The 15,885-nt window shown below is 35.6% G+C and overlaps 1 protein-coding gene across 2 annotated transcripts in view; it reads left to right on the top strand.

Moving 5' to 3' along the window:
* Positions 1-15,885, top strand: part of LOC123536325 (kinesin-II 95 kDa subunit-like) — a 133,756-nt gene that overhangs the window by 11,009 nt on the left and 106,862 nt on the right. For both annotated transcript variants that reach the window (XR_008368045.1, XM_045319432.2), the window contains exons 3-15: positions 4,635-4,738; positions 5,288-5,395; positions 5,598-5,722; positions 8,932-9,056; positions 9,421-9,504; positions 9,969-10,048; positions 10,753-10,822; positions 11,530-11,622; positions 11,828-11,960; positions 12,432-12,519; positions 13,066-13,161; positions 13,729-13,805; positions 14,407-14,558. Coding sequence is in view for 1 of the 2 variants with exons in the window: in XM_045319432.2 (XP_045175367.2) it covers positions 4,635-4,738; positions 5,288-5,395; positions 5,598-5,722; positions 8,932-9,056; positions 9,421-9,504; positions 9,969-10,048; positions 10,753-10,822; positions 11,530-11,622; positions 11,828-11,960; positions 12,432-12,519; positions 13,066-13,161; positions 13,729-13,805; positions 14,407-14,558 (1,335 nt within the window). In the remaining variant the exon portion in view is untranslated. The remainder of the gene's footprint in view (positions 1-4,634; positions 4,739-5,287; positions 5,396-5,597; positions 5,723-8,931; positions 9,057-9,420; positions 9,505-9,968; positions 10,049-10,752; positions 10,823-11,529; positions 11,623-11,827; positions 11,961-12,431; positions 12,520-13,065; positions 13,162-13,728; positions 13,806-14,406; positions 14,559-15,885) is intronic.

Below are 15,885 nucleotides of genomic sequence, written 5' to 3'. Positions count from 1 at the left end.
AATTGTGTCCGAACGATAACTTTAGAATGCTTGGGCCTAAGATCACGAAACTTAATAGGGAGCGTACATCATGACCACCAGTTGAACCCCATTGATTTGGAGGTCAATAGGTCAAAGGTCAAGGTCACTTTGACCAAGAACGGTAGAACTTTTGTGCACAGTGACCAAATAAATTTCTGTTCCATGTGCAGTTACTGAATGCATCAAGGGGGGCATTTCGTGTTCTACGAGCTCTTGTTCAAATAGAGATACTTGGCCTCTTACAGGGGCTGCAAGAGTTTAAAGTAGGAATATTTTTTAAACAACTTCTCATGAACAGATTGATTAATCAAAATTGGTCTGTAGTGTCACTGTAAAGTCCTTCTAATTTTTGTTCAGATGGGGGAAACTGGCCCCTTTCAGGGGCTACTAGAGCTAAAACTAGAATACCGGTACCATAAACAACTTCTTATGAGCTGCTTGATGAATCTTCATTAAACTTGTTATACTTGGGAGGCCTCCGTGGCCGAGTGGTTAGAGTCGTTGACTTCAAACCATTTGCCCCTCATCGATGTGGGTTCGAAACCTCATTTGGGGCGTAGAATTCTTCACGTGAGGAAGCCATCCAGCTGGCTTACGGAAGGTCGGTGGTTCTACCTAGGTGCCCGCTCGTGATTAAATTGTGCACGGAGGGGCACCTGGGGTCTTCCTCCACCATTAAAGCTGGAAAGTCGCCATATGACCTAAAATTGTGTCTGTGCGACGTTAAACCCAACAAAATAAATAAATTGTTATACTTGGTCAGTGTCATCATTGTAAATATGTTCAAATTGGGGCATCTGACTTTTAGAGGCCATTAGAGCTAAAAGTAGAAATACCTTTAAACAACTTCCTCTAATCTTATTTGTTGAGTGAGCTATTATGATCACCCTGTCTGTCGTCATGTGTCACATGTTGTCAACAATTTGACTTTTAACACTCCAAAGTTCACAAATTTGACTAAATCGTAATGAACCCACAATGAAACCTTACATGATTTCATTACTGGGTCATCTAGATCCAAAAACTAGGTCACTAGGACAATTAATAGGAAAACCTCTGTAACACTCTAGAGGCCACATTTTCTACCTCATCTTCATAAAACTTTGCCAGAATGTTTGTTTCTAAGAAATCTAGATCAGTTTTTAAACTGTGATACCTGAAATCTTAAACTAGGCCACTAGATCAAGTCATAGGAAAACTTTGTTAACACCAGTGGCCCATTTCTACTTGATCAGAATGTTTGTCTCGGACAGTCTCCATGAAAATATAGAAGTTTAAAATTGGATGACCCAGGATAGATAACTAGGTTACTAGGTCATATTATAGAAAAACTTACCAGTAGTGCTTCTAATCCCTGTCTGGGCTTATTTTTTTTCAATTGTTTTGTAATAAAAAAAACATTTAGATGCCATAGGGCCAAGGTCACAGTAACTAAAATTAGAGTTTAATGATTTTTAGCTCATCTGATTTTTTGAAAAAAATGATGAGTTTTTGTCATCACTTGATCGGTGTCAGCGTCTGCGTCGGTGTTGCCTGGTTAAGTTTTATGTTTAGGTCAGATTTTCTCCTAAACTGTCAAAGCTATTGCTTTGAAACTTGGAACACTTGTTCACCATCATAAGCTGACCCTGTACAGCAAGAAACATAATTCCATCCTGCTTTTTGCAAGATTTATGGCCCCTTTTGTACTTAGAAAATATCAGATTTCTTGGTTAAGTTTTATGCTTAGGTCAACTTTTCTCCTAAACTATCAAAGCTATTGCTTTGAAACTTGCAACACTTGTTTACCATCATAAGCAAACCCTATACATCAAGAAACATAACTCCATCCTGCTTTTTGCAAGAATTATTATCCCTTTTGGACTTAGAAAATCAGTTTTCTTGGTTAAGTTTTATGTTTAGGTCAGCTTTTCTCCTAAACTATCAAAGTTATTGCTTTAAAACTTGCAACACTTGTTCACCATCATAAGCTGACCCTGTACAGCAAGAAACTTAACTTTGTCCTGCTTTTTGCAAGATTTATGGCCCCTTTTGGACTTAGAAAGTATCAGATTTCTTGGTTAAGTTTTATGTTTTAGGTCAACTTTTTCTCTTAAACTATCAAAGCTTTTGCTTTGAAACTTGCAACACTTGTTCACCATCATAAGCTGACCCTGTACTGCAAGAAACATAACTCCATCCTGCTTTTTGCAATAATTATTGCCCCTTTTGGACTTAGAAAGTCAGTTTTCTTGGTTGAGTATTATGTTTAAGTCAGCTTTTCTCATAAACTATCAAAGCTATTGCTTTAAAACTTGCAACAGTTTTTTACTATCATAAGCGGATGCTGTACATCAAGAAACTTAACTCTATCCTGCTTTTTGCAAGAATGATGGCCCTTTTTAGACTTAGAAAATCATGGGTAGGACAGTATTTCTATTATACAAAAAAATCAGATGAGCGTCAGCACCCGCAAGGTGGTGCTCTTGTTTTTTGCTGGAATCATCAAAAAGATGGTTTCTGGTTTATAACTTTAATTACAAATTACATACTGACACCAAACTTAGTGTACAGCAAGCTTATTTTGAAGAACTGGCTTTAGATTGTATTAGGGGTCACTGATTCTAAAAATAGAAAAACACTTTCCGCTCATAGCTATAGTTAGGAAAGAGATATTGCAATGGACCTTTGTATGCAGGTAGCTTATTTGGAAAGAAAGGTTAGGGGATTGGGGTTCTTTTTCGCCATTCAGGTCAAGGTCTCTGTTAGGTCAAAGTCAGTGTTACTTCTGAATTATGATTCATTCTGTCTTGAATAAGAGCCAAGCGGATGCATTTTATACATTCTCTGACATTCCAGAGACAATAGTAGGCTCTTTTGGCCAAGAAGTTGTTTTAAAAATAGGTGCGCACATATCAAAAATTTGGTCAAAAGTCAAAAAATTACAAATTTCATGATTATTTTGCATTGAAAATGCCATTTGATTTCACACTCAGCAGAATTTCGACTATTAAGTCTAGCTGTGATGTGTTCCGAAAAAAGTCTTAAGTTCAGTCCTTATAGGTGTGATCCACCTTCATTCTATCTAGATAATTACCAAATGGATTTGATTTAGACTTGACATATTTGTTCCACATTATCACCAACATCATATGACACAAGGTACATTACTCCAGCAGAAATATTCTTTGAATTATGTCACTTTTGTCTCTGTTATTACCCCGAGATTTGACAGTTATCCAACATCACTAGCCATGTCTGAGGCATTAATTACTCCAGTGGTTGCTCTAGTTTCCTAAGATATGCCTATTTTCACTATCCAACATTGAAATAGTCAAGCCCTTTTCCTCCTGACAACTCATTTAAATCTACAGCCTCAGTATAACAGAACTTCTACATCAGTCTATGCTTGTTGTACCCCCGACAACAAAGTTGTAAGTGGGGGTATACTGGTTTCAGGTTGTCTGTTTGTCTGTAGACACAATCTTGTGTGCACCAACTCTCCTCATCCCCTTGACAGAATTTGATGAAACTTCACACAAATGATCAGTAACAACAGTAGTTGTGCATGGTGCATGTTATGTTCTTTCAGGAAAAAAATTTGCAGAGTTATGGGACTTTGTTTTTTGTTACTATACTATATACATTGACTTTGCATATGCAATCTTGTGCACACCAACTCTCCTCATCCCTTTGACACAATTGAATGAAACTTTACACAAGTGATCAGTAACAACAATAGTTGTGCATGGTGCATGTTAGGTTCTTTCAGAAAAAAAAACTGCAGAGTTACGGGACTTTGTTTTTTGTTACTATACTATATACATAGAGTCTGCATATGCAATCTTGTGCGCGCCTAATCTCCTGAACCCATGTACACAATTGAATGAAACTTAACACAAGTGATCAGTAGTAACCCTAGTTGTGCATGGTGCATGTTAGGTTCTTTCAGAAAAAAATTCTGCACAATTATGGGACTTTGTTTTTGTGTTAACATACTATATACATACAGTCTGCATCTGCAAGCTTGTGCGTGCCTAATCTACCGAACCCTTGCACACAATTTAATGAAACTTCACACAAGTGATCAGTACCAACCCTAGTTGTGCATGGTGCATGTTACGTTCTTTTAGATAAATATTCTGCAGAGTTATGGGACTTTGTATTTTGTTACTATGCTATATACATAGTAGTCTGCATATGCAATCTTGTGCGCGCCTAATCTCCCAAACCATTGCACACAGTACTAATCTTACTTGTGCATGGTGCATATGAGGTTCTTTCAGAAAAATATTCTGAAGAGTTAGGGGACTTAGTTTTTTGTTACTATACTATATACATAGAGTCTATGTATATACAGTCCACATAATTACGCAATCTTGTGTGCGTCAAATTGCAATGTACTGTGTCAGTGCGTGCGGGGGGTACATTCATCACCTTCAGTGATAGCTCTAGTTGTATCTGTACTTCTGAATAGCATGATCAGATGCAATCAAATGTGTACAACAGAACATGACCTTTTTTTTTAAACAGAACATGATGGTTTGATGCAAAGTTTGAAATTCTGGTTTTCACGGAATTTCCATGTTTCTTGTTTTCAATCTGATTTACCAAAAATACATTTATTTTTGTAGTCTGACTTACCAAAGATTGACATTCCACAGAAGTCAGAATGTGTGAAAGTTGTGGTGAGATGTCGTCCACTATCAGAGAAGGAAGTTCAGAAAGGATTTGAAAGGTAGCATTACCGTCTAAAGATTTATTTGATGGTGGATTAAAAGTGCATGTCATAATTTTTCATGACAAAAAAAGATTATGTCAGCTGACTCAACAATATTTCCAATTATGTTAGTTTCATTTGCAGTTTGTTTTATTTTATGTTAATCGGCTAGACTTTGTTGAATTTTGCTGTTATCTGGTGACAATATCTGTAACATTGATTCTGAAATGACCCAGTTTGTTTTTTCTATTTAATAAAGAAAACTGAAACTGTGACATTTTAGGCTACAAAATCATGTCATAGCCTGGGGTATAGTAGCAGGACATTGAATAGAGATATTACTAGGTATATCAGTCGGGCTCACCTTCGTGATATAATTCTTTTGCATCTGAACTCCACTGCTCTTATTCAATGAAAAAATCACTGTTTTGGATATATTATTTCTTAGTTATATGGAAAAATGTCCTCGATACATGTTATTACATTGTCCTTTTGAAATATTGATTTTGCTATAGCAGAATAGACTGCCTTTATAACAATAACAAAGTTTTGTCTTAATTTATACAGGGTGGTAGAGATGAATACTAAAAGAGGAGTGATAGAAATTAGAAATCCAAAACTGCCTCCATCAGATCCAAAGAAAACCTTTACATTTGATACAGTTTATGATTGGAAGTAAGTATCTGTCAGATTATTTGTCAACTTTTAGCGAAAATTGAAAAAAAGACCAGCATACACTTCACACAGATTGAATTAGAATGAAGATGTAAGGAGTTTATTTTTGTGTGTGGGGGGTGTAAATTTATTGATAAAGTATGATAATAAGCTATTAAGATAATGTGTCCACAAAATATTTATTTGTATTTTGTTGTTATAGCTCTAAACAGAAAGATTTGTATGAGGAGACGTTTAGAGACCTGGTGGAGAATGTTTTACAGGGCTTTAATGGTACTATATTTGCTTATGGCCAGACTGGGACAGGCAAAACACATACAATGCAAGGTAAATAATGTTTATGGCAAATTATTGTCCAGGTTAACTTTGCAGTGCATCAGTATTATCAACATAATTAATATGGCAAAACACATACAGTATAAGGTGAGCAATGATTATGGCAAAATGTTGTACAGGCAAACTTTGCAGTGCTGCATAGATATAATCATATTTATTGGCAAAATACATGCAGTGTAAGGTAAATGTTGATTATGTACTATGTCAGAATGTTGTAAAGGCAAACTATGCTTTGCTATGTTAATGTTTAGCTCGACTATTCATAGGAAAGTCTGAGCTATTCTACTCACCCTGGCGTCTGCATCACACCTTGGTTAAAGTTTTGCATGCAAGTACATATAACTATCATTTAAAAGCATATAGCTTTGAAACTTACTTTTTCTTTTTCTAGGTCAATTACCAACCTCACTGGGTCAAGTCCCATAACTCTGACATGTATTTTGACCAAATTATGCCCATTTTGGACTTATAAAATCCTGGTTAAAGTTTTGCATGCAAGTTAATATCTCCAAAACTAATGCAGATATTGAATTGAAACTTCACATGTATTCAGGTTATAAAACTAGGTGATATCATCAAGTCCCATAACTCTGACATGCATTTTTGCCAAATTATGCCCCCTTTTGGACTTCGAAAATCCGGGTTAAAGTTTTGCATGCAAGTTAGTATCTCAAAAACAAATGCAAATATTGAATTGAAACTTCACACGTTTCTTCGGGTTTATAAAACCAGTTTATAGCATCAAGTCCAATAACTGACATGTATTTTGCAAAATTATGTACCTTTTTGAACATAAAAACTTCTGGTTTAAGTCTTGCATGCAAGCTATTATCTCTAAAACTAATGCAGATACTGATTTGAAACTGTATAGATATTTTAACATTTAGGGTAATATTCCTGCTTCTGTGACAAGAATTCAAATAGTCGAGCATTTGCTGTCTTATGGACAGCTCTTGTTTTTAGCTCACCTGTCACGAAGTGACAAGGTGAGCTTTTGTGATCGCGCAGTGTCCGTCGTCCGTGCGTCCGTCTGTCCGTGCGTAAACTTTTCCTTGTGACATCTCTAGAGGTCACATTTTTCATGGGATTTTTATGAAAATGGGTCAGAATGTTCATCTTGGTAAATTCTAGGTCAAGTTCGAAACTGGGTCACGTGCCATCAAAAACTTGGTCAGTAGGTCTAAAAATAGAAAAACCTTGTGACCTCTCTAGAGGCCATAACTATCAATGGATCTTCATGAAAGTTGGTCAGAATGTTCATCTTGATGATATCTAGGTCAAGTTCGAAACTGGGTCACATGCCATCAAAAACTAGGTCAGTAGGTCAAATAATAGAAAAACCTTGTGACCTCTCTAGAGGCCATATTTTCCATGGGATCTGTATGAAAGTTGGTCTGAATGTTCATCTTGATGATATCTAGGTCAAGTTTGAAAGTGGGTCACATGCCATCAAAAACTAGGTCAGTAGGTCAAATAATAGAAAAACCTTGTGACCTCTCTTAAGGCCATATTTTTCAATGGATCTTCATGAAAATTGGTCTGAATGTTCATCTTGATGATATCTGGGTCAAGTTCGAAACAGGGTCATGTGCGGTCAAAAACTAGGTCAGTAGGTCTAAAAATAGAAAAACCTTGTGACCTCTCTAAAGGCCATATTTTTCATGGGATCTGTATGAAAGTTGGTCAGAATGTTCATCTTGATGATATCTAGGTTAAGTTCGAAAGTGGGTCACGTGCCATCAAAAAGTAGGTCAGTAGGTCAAATAATGAAAAAATGTGTGACCTCTCTAGAGGCCATATTTTTCATGGGATCTGTATGAAAGTTGGTTTGAATGTTTATCTTGATGATATCTAGGTCAAGTTTGAAACTGGGTCAACTGCAATCAAAAACTAGGTCAGTAGGTCTTGAAATAGAAAAACCTTGTGACCTCTCTAGAGGCCATACCCTTGAATGCATCTTCATGAAAATTGGTCAGAATGTTCACCTTGATGATATCTAGGTCAAGTTTGAAACTGGGTCACGTGCCTTAAAAAACTAGATCAATAGGTCAAATAATAGAAAAACCTTGTGACCTCTCTAGAGACCATATTTTTCAATGGATCTTCATGAAAATTGGTCAGAATTTTTATCTTGATAATATCTAGGTCAAGTTCAAAACTGGGTCACATGAGCTCAAAAACTAGGTCACTGTGTCAAATAATAGAAAAAACGACGTCATACTCAAAACTGGATCATGTGGGAAGAGGTGAGCGATTCAGGACCATCATGGTCCTCTTGTTTTAAAAAAGGCAGAAGTTAATAAATGTGCTCTGTCATACAAGTTTTTAAGGTGTAGTTTAAAAGTCTCACTGAAATAACTTTAAGACAATACTTTGGTTCCATTTTGTGCTGTCTGACGAAGAATTGACATTTTTGGCTTCAAGTCGGAGCTATTTGCAGCATTATGAAGACATATTGGATATAATGCAATCGTAATTATAATAAAAGATTGTATAGTGTCTCTTCATGAAGCTTTTCTTGACATCAAATTCTTAAATATCATTAATATTTACGGAGGACTAATTTTCGTGGATTGCACAATTGAGTCAATAATCTCAATCAATGAAATTAAATCTTAAAGAACAAACAAAAATTGCCATTCATTTTGTCTTTAAAAGTTGAAATCCATGATTTATAATATAATGCATTTTGACCAAAGCGACAAAAGTTTGTACTTGTGAAATCAAATAGTTTCACAGTAATTATATGCACATGAAATTGAGGGCACTTGTTTGGCCATTTTTGGGGCAGAATATGGGCCCAATGCCCCTCATAAAATAATATGTTTTTTCCCCTTTCTCAGAGGAAAATTCCCCTGATAATAGGTTGTTTGACACAACTAAATATGAACTCTCTTTCAAGTTATATTATAGTGCCTCTAAGGAAGGTTACTGCTGCAATATAGTTACATTAGTTAGAAATGATTGAAAACAGTATTAATAAGTGTGAAAAGTAGTAAGATATATATGGCTAAAAACTTCCCCTTTTTGTCTTAAAACGACGAAAAATTCCCCTTCCTGAGGGTATGGGTACCTGTCCCCAAAAGTTGTCTAGTGCCCTGAAATTTCTGATACAGCTACTTTCATTTCATTATTTCATTGTGGCGTTCTGAACACTACTTCTTTATAGTTAGCTCAAAGATGAAGTGTTGATTTTTCAGGTCTAAAGAATGACCCAGAGCAGCGAGGTGTGATACCTAACTCATTTGAACACATATTTAGTCATATATCTAATTCAGAGAACCAACAGTACCTGATCAGAGCTTCATACTTGGAAATTTATCAGGTTTTTATAATTGTCAGTTTTATCTGTAAATCAGTGGCTGGTATTTTTATGTATTTAATCTTGAAATGGAAGAAACAGTTTGATGCTTTCAGATTTTTTTGTAAAAGTGTAGTGATTCAGTAATGATAATTTATGCTGGTAAAGAAATAGTTGGAATTAATGATAATGTGCTGAATTAATAGTGAAAGTGCGATAACATGTTTAGACTGTTACATTTAGTCTACTTAGAAACTTTGAAAAATAGCTTTTTACAAAATCACATTTTGTCTTCTTTGCTATATTTTGAATTAAATGTGTTGTTAAAAAAACCTGTATTATTAACAAAATGTTACTCAATGTTTAAAATGTAAAATTTTACTTTCAGGAGGAAATACGGGATTTACTGTCAAAGGACCAAAACAAACGATTGGAGTTAAAAGAAAGGCCAGATACAGGTGTATATGTGAAGGTAACTGTGTCTTTGTGATATAATTTCTGATTTACATATCATCACAACTCAATGAAACTTCATACATGCCTTTCCCTCGAGTTTATCTTGTTTACATACTAGAGGCCACATTTTATACCTGATCATGAAATTTTGTCAATATGTCTGTCTAAAATCTAGTGAAGTACAAAACTCAATCAGCTAGAGTCAAGAACTAGGCCAGTAGGTCAAATAATTGAAAGATTCTTGAATTAAAGTAAGCTTGGTCAAAATGTTTGTTGAAATGAATAATGAGGTAAAAACTGGATCAGAGGAGTGAGACAGGGCCATCATTGCTCTCTTGTTGTAATTAAAAAATCACTTTTTAACTTTTATACATTAAGTAAGAAAAATATATTTTAGAGTTTACCAGCATTTCTGTAAGATGAACTTGAATTATCAGATAAGCTGTGAAGACATTTTAAGCATGCTTTTGCATTTTATAGGACTTGTCTTCATTTGTAACCAAAAGTGTGAGAGAAATTGAGCATGTGATGAATGTGGGTAATCAAAACAGATCTGTTGGGTAAGATGGGAGTTTTAATTTGTTTGTTCTGTTATTGCTATCCCATATACATTTTGTTTATTGATTGAAAATTTCAGATTCATTTGATGGTAAACTATTGATACCTTTGAAAATTATTCAGGTTTCATATGAGCCGTGCCATGAGAAAACCAACATAGTGGGTTTGCGACCAGCATGGATTCAGACCAGCCTGCGCATCCGCGCAGTCTGGTCAGGCTCCATGCTGTTCGCTTTTAAAGCCTATTGGAATTGGAGAAACTGTTAGCGAACAGCATGGAGCCTGACCAGACTGCGCGGATGCGCAGGCTGGTCTGGATCCATGCTGGTCGCACACCCACTATGTTGGTTTTCTCATGGCACGGCTCAATTATGTTTTGCAAATTAAGAAGTAACAGACTTATGAAATACAAGAAAATTGGTATTTTTAAAAGTTTGTTTCTTTTCTTTAGATGTTTGTGATGTAATGTGAAATTGTTTTATTTCATTGGCTGATAACTTTTATGGAATTGGCTGAAACAACAAGTTTTTGTGGACATTATTTATGGATTTAAACTTTCAAAAATACAGTACATGGGATTGTTTTGTTGATATAATTCCATAGTTTGAGGCAGCCACTAAGGTCACAAAAATAAGTCCCCCCAGATAATGATAATAATATGACAATGATTTCTCAGTATTTTGATGTGATCATGTATATTTTACAGAGCTACAGACATGAATGAGCACAGCTCTAGAAGTCATGCCATCTTTATCATCACCATAGAGTGTAGTGAGGTAAGAATGACGGCTCTTTATAAAACTTGATAACATGCTTACCTAGATGTAGCATCAGTGTGATTGGGCTTCATTATTATGTTGTGTAATTTACTGTATTAACTCTTTAAAGCCCAGTGGACCTCTGTGGCTAAATGGTTAAAATTGCTGAAGTTGAAACACTTCTCCCTTACCACTGTGGGACTGAAACCTTGCTTGGGACATCAAATTCTTTCATGTGTTGAAATCGTGTAGCTGACTTGCATGGTCATTTGTTGTATATAGATGCCTGCCCATGCCAGAAATATTGCGCAGAGGGGAAACTGGGGTCTTCCTCCACCTTCAAAAGCTTGAAAGTCACAATGTGACCTATAATTGTGTTGGTGTGATGTTAAACTTGACAAAAAAGCACAGAAAAGTGAAAATGAATCTTATAGATAGTATACCAGCAAGATTGAATCTCGGATATTGTTTTTTCTTTTCTAGAATCCAGATGGGCAGTATAACTGCTGTGAAGTCAGCAGGGTAACTGTATAAAATTAGTTTAAGAGCTATATTTTTATCACAATTATTTTCTTTTGTAGCAGCCATATTAACAGATTCTTCACATACAGACTCGTAAAAGTTACCATTTCACACCAACTTCAGCATTATGTAGTGCTTTACATTCAATGAGCTGCCATGTATATAACACAAAACTTAATTTACCATTCTTGCTTTCCATGTAGATGGGTGAGGATGAAGAAAATCACATCAGAGTGGGACGTCTCAATCTTGTTGATTTGGCAGGTAGTGAGAGACAGGAAAAAACTAAATCTGAGGTAAAGATAAAGCTGATATCATTACTGAGAATAATATAAACCTTTTTTTGTTCATTACTTTCCATTTTTGGATGAAGTACAATGATGTGTTTAGATTTTAAATTATGTTTGGAGGCTTTTGGCTTTATATTTTGAAGTGATCTTTTTTAAAAAAGAAGTTATTTATTACACAGATAATATGACATGTTGCATGCTTTGTTTTTAGGGTCAGAGATTAAAAGAAGCTACAAAAATCAATTTATCTCTGTCGGCCTTGGGTAACGTGATCTCAGCGCTTGTTGATGGCAAAAGTACACACATACCTTACAGAGATTCAAAACTTACCAGATTATTGCAAGGTAAGGTTAATCTGCATTTACTTTTTGTTTGTTTCTATTTAAAGTTCAGTCAGTGAAAGTTGATAACAAGTTGATTTACACATGAAACTGTCATATTTGTACAGATGTGGTACGAGTGGTTAAGGTTGCTGACTGTAAATCATTTGCCCCCGACTCCAAAACCTCAAATTTGATGTACAATTCTTCATATGAGGAAGCCATCCACCTGGCTTACAGAAGGTCAATGGCCCTACCCAGATGCCTGCCCATGCCTAAAACATCGCTCAGAAGGACACCTGAAGTATTCATCCTCCATCAAAAGCTGGAAAAGTCTCCATATGACCTTCATTGTGCTGAGTTGACTTAACGATACAAGAACAAAAATAAGTATCTGCAGTTGCAGCTTTCAAGTGTATTACTGGAACATTTTTGTGTTGCAGCAAATAATGATGTAGTAAAATCAGTGTTTTTGATGTACATGTATATTTACAGATTCTCTGGGTGGAAATGCAAAGACAGTTATGGTAGCTAATATAGGACCTGCTGATTATAACTTTGATGAAACCATGAGCACTCTCAGGTATCAAGTTCTGTTCTGTTGTATTTCAATGTTGAGGAAGGTGGGAATGTGTTTGCCAGTGTAGCACACTTGTTTCAATTTTAGGAGAGGGTTGATTTGAGCATCTGTTTCTGGGTAGCTATTTCAAATGTTTTAATATTGAATGTAAAATAATGCTTTTCTACCAATTGAAGTTATGTCAATAGTATATATAAGGACAGTAAATGTGAAGAATTGACACATATTGTGAAATTAATCATTTTTGTTGTCAGAAAATTGGGTGGAAAATGGCTGTTTCATGGGGACATGAATTCAAGAGTTTCAGATTTTAAAAAATGAAATAAACAACTTTTATTTGTTTGTGGTGTTGAATTTCATAGGTTGACATAACCATATTATCCAAGAAAATTGATCCCTTACATATAGATTCACAGTTCATTTAGAGAACTAGAAAGTAATTATTAAAAGTTCAGATATATTTAGAACAAATGCTTGCTATTTATAATATGTTGGAAAAGTTGTTCAAACAAAAATATTCAGTTAAAGTGCTCCTTTTATGTGTTACAGGTATGCAAACAGAGCAAAGAATATCAAGAATAAGCCAAAGATCAATGAAGATCCTAAAGATGCCTTGTTGAGAGAGTTCCAAGAGGAAATAGCAAGGTGAGTTGTCTCCCTTCTCAAGCTTTAGTCTTTGAAGATTAACCCTGTGTTTTTATGATGTACACAATATGCTGACTTAAGATAACTTGCCACTCACCTATTTAAGTCTTGTTCAAGTGAAGAAGCCATCCAGATGGCTTGCAGAAGGGAGAATGTTCTACCCAGGTGCCTGCCTGTGTCTGAAATAGTGCCCGGGGTACATGGGGTCTTCCCCACCATTAAAGCTGGCAAGTTGCCGTATTACCCGGATTGTGTTGGTATAACTTGGAACCAACAAAAAATCCAACCAATCACTATATATTTGCTGAGGTCATATCCAGCAACATTTAGTCAAGAATTTATACTTTCAAGAATGTACATGTGAATATTTTATGACCTACCATTATATTTTTGCTGACCTATTACTTAATCTACTTGAAATTAGTATGGTTATAGATCTTTCTAAGGATGGCATTTGTCAAAGTTTAACAGAATAACATCTTCTATTAATTTGTAAAGAACTTTCAAGCATTATTTCCAAAATCATGTCTCTAGATAGCTGATAAGCAATATGGTTTCTAATTTAAGACTGAAAGCAAATCTAGCCGGAAAAGGAGGGCCAAAGAAGAAGAAAAGGAGGAAGCATGCAAGAAGAAATGAAAATGGTAGGATGTATCCAATGTCAGAATTAAAACTAAAAATATGAATACTTTTAGAAAGAATGTCTTTAACCCGTCTAAGTAAACACACAAGAAATAATTTTTTTCCCAAATTGGATTTGAATTTGACTATGACATTGTAAATTTTACATAATTTCATTTGAGCCGTGCCATGAGAAAACCAACATAGTGGGTTTGCGACCAGCATGGATCCAGACCAGCCTGCGCATCCGCGCAGTCTGGTCAGGATCCATGCTGTTCGCTTTTAAAGCCTACTGGAATTGGAGAAACTGTTAGCGAACAGCAGCTGACCAGACTGCGCGGATGCGCAGGCTGGTCTGGATCCATGCTGGTCGCACACCCACTATGTTGGTTTTCTCATGGCACGGCTCATTTATTAAGTTCTGATTGTTTCTGTTATTGCGATAAGAGGAAATGATTGATGCCACTTTCAATAATCATGATTCAAGAGAGACAGCTGAACATGTATAAACAGGGTTTTTTTCTCGTACTAGTGCAGGTTTAATTTTCTGTATTCAGGGGAGATAAGTGACCTAGTGTCACATTTTCTCTATTGCATGGAGATATTTGACTATTTTTTCTTCAGGGGAAGTAATCAGTGATTCTGAAGGTGATGATGAAGATGAGGAGGAAGGAGAAGGGAGTGAAGCAGATGCCGAGGCGTACATGCAGGAACAGCAAGCAAAACTAGAACAGGAGAAAGAATCTATCATGAATAACAAAAGCATGATTCAAACCGTAAGGACAAATTCATTTCTTGTGTAGAACTCTTTTATTATAAAAGCAGGGATTTTTTCCTTCCTGAAGTCAGAGTCTGTCCCTACTTGTAAAAGTAAGTTTTTACCCAAAGAGAAGGCAAGAATTACCTAAATTCAGTTGATAAAACATAAAATGCATAAAAAAAAGATAAAACATAATATAAAAATGATCTTTTCAATAGAATTTTATCAAGACATGTTCCAAAGCCGCCCAGTATTTCTTGCAGTAGTTAACACCCAGAATGCACCCAGAATGCACATTACAAATACTGTTATACGGTATGCTGACGTTGATGAGAAATTCTTGTTGTTTACAATATGATAGAAATCTTCAATTTGTGAACTTAGATAAACTAGAGGGAATAATTCGCAGCTACAAATATTAGGATATGGAATTTTAAAATGCATGTTTTAATGACTCCGAAGAGCAGCATATTGTAATCTGACTGTCCGTCTGTCTGTCTGTCCATCCATTCCTTTGCATTCTGATCGATAGTTAAAGTATGTTTTGGGATAGGAACCTCAAACTTGGTATGCCTGCTAGTTCTGACAGGCAGATGACCCATACAGAAACTTTGTGCTGAAGATCGGTTTCTGATTGAGAACTGAAGAGCTATTTCAAGATCAGTAGGTCAGAGGTCAAAGTCATGCTCATCAGGCATGTTTAGATTATTTAGAAGTGCTTTGAAAACAACAATGATTTTCAAAAGCATCACCTTTGTACAGTTCGAAACCAGAAGGAAAAGGCAGATAAAAAGTACACTTGGAACTTTGGTTAGTTTCACAAAGAAATCTGCTTCCAATTGATAATTGAAGAACGCTTCAGCACAAGAACCTCAGACTTTGTAGGCAGGTTGGTTGTGACCTACAGACAATTGATTTTGAGGTTGGTTGCTGCTAGGAATCTCATCTTTTAACCATGTTGTTGGTATTAAAGACAGTTTTTATGTATTTTATGTCAAGTAATGATAACATTTGATCAGGCTTTTATGTGAAATCCGGCTTTGGGGGCATGTGGCCGGAGCTTACAAGGACAGTTGTTGTTGATATTATTGAAATAAACATATTATGAAATGTTGAAATTGACGTGTTAATTGAATTGAAGTTTATAGCAGTCTTTAACTGTCTTTAATACCACAATCCACCCACAAAAGCCCACAAGGAATTCTGTCCACCTTGGGTCAGTTTTGGTGTCAAATTTTTTTAATAAAAAATCTTTAAATTAAGAAATGGAATTATTTAGAATAGGATTGACAAATCAATGAATCGCGCTAGCGATTCATGTTTAATTTGCCGATCCTATTCTG

The sequence above is a fragment of the Mercenaria mercenaria genome, chromosome 17 (assembly GCF_021730395.1).
Source record: "Mercenaria mercenaria strain notata chromosome 17, MADL_Memer_1, whole genome shotgun sequence".
Lineage (NCBI taxonomy): Eukaryota > Metazoa > Mollusca > Bivalvia > Venerida > Veneridae > Mercenaria > Mercenaria mercenaria.
Note: the sequence above shows the minus strand (reverse complement) of the source record. Positions and strands in the feature narration are given on the sequence as shown.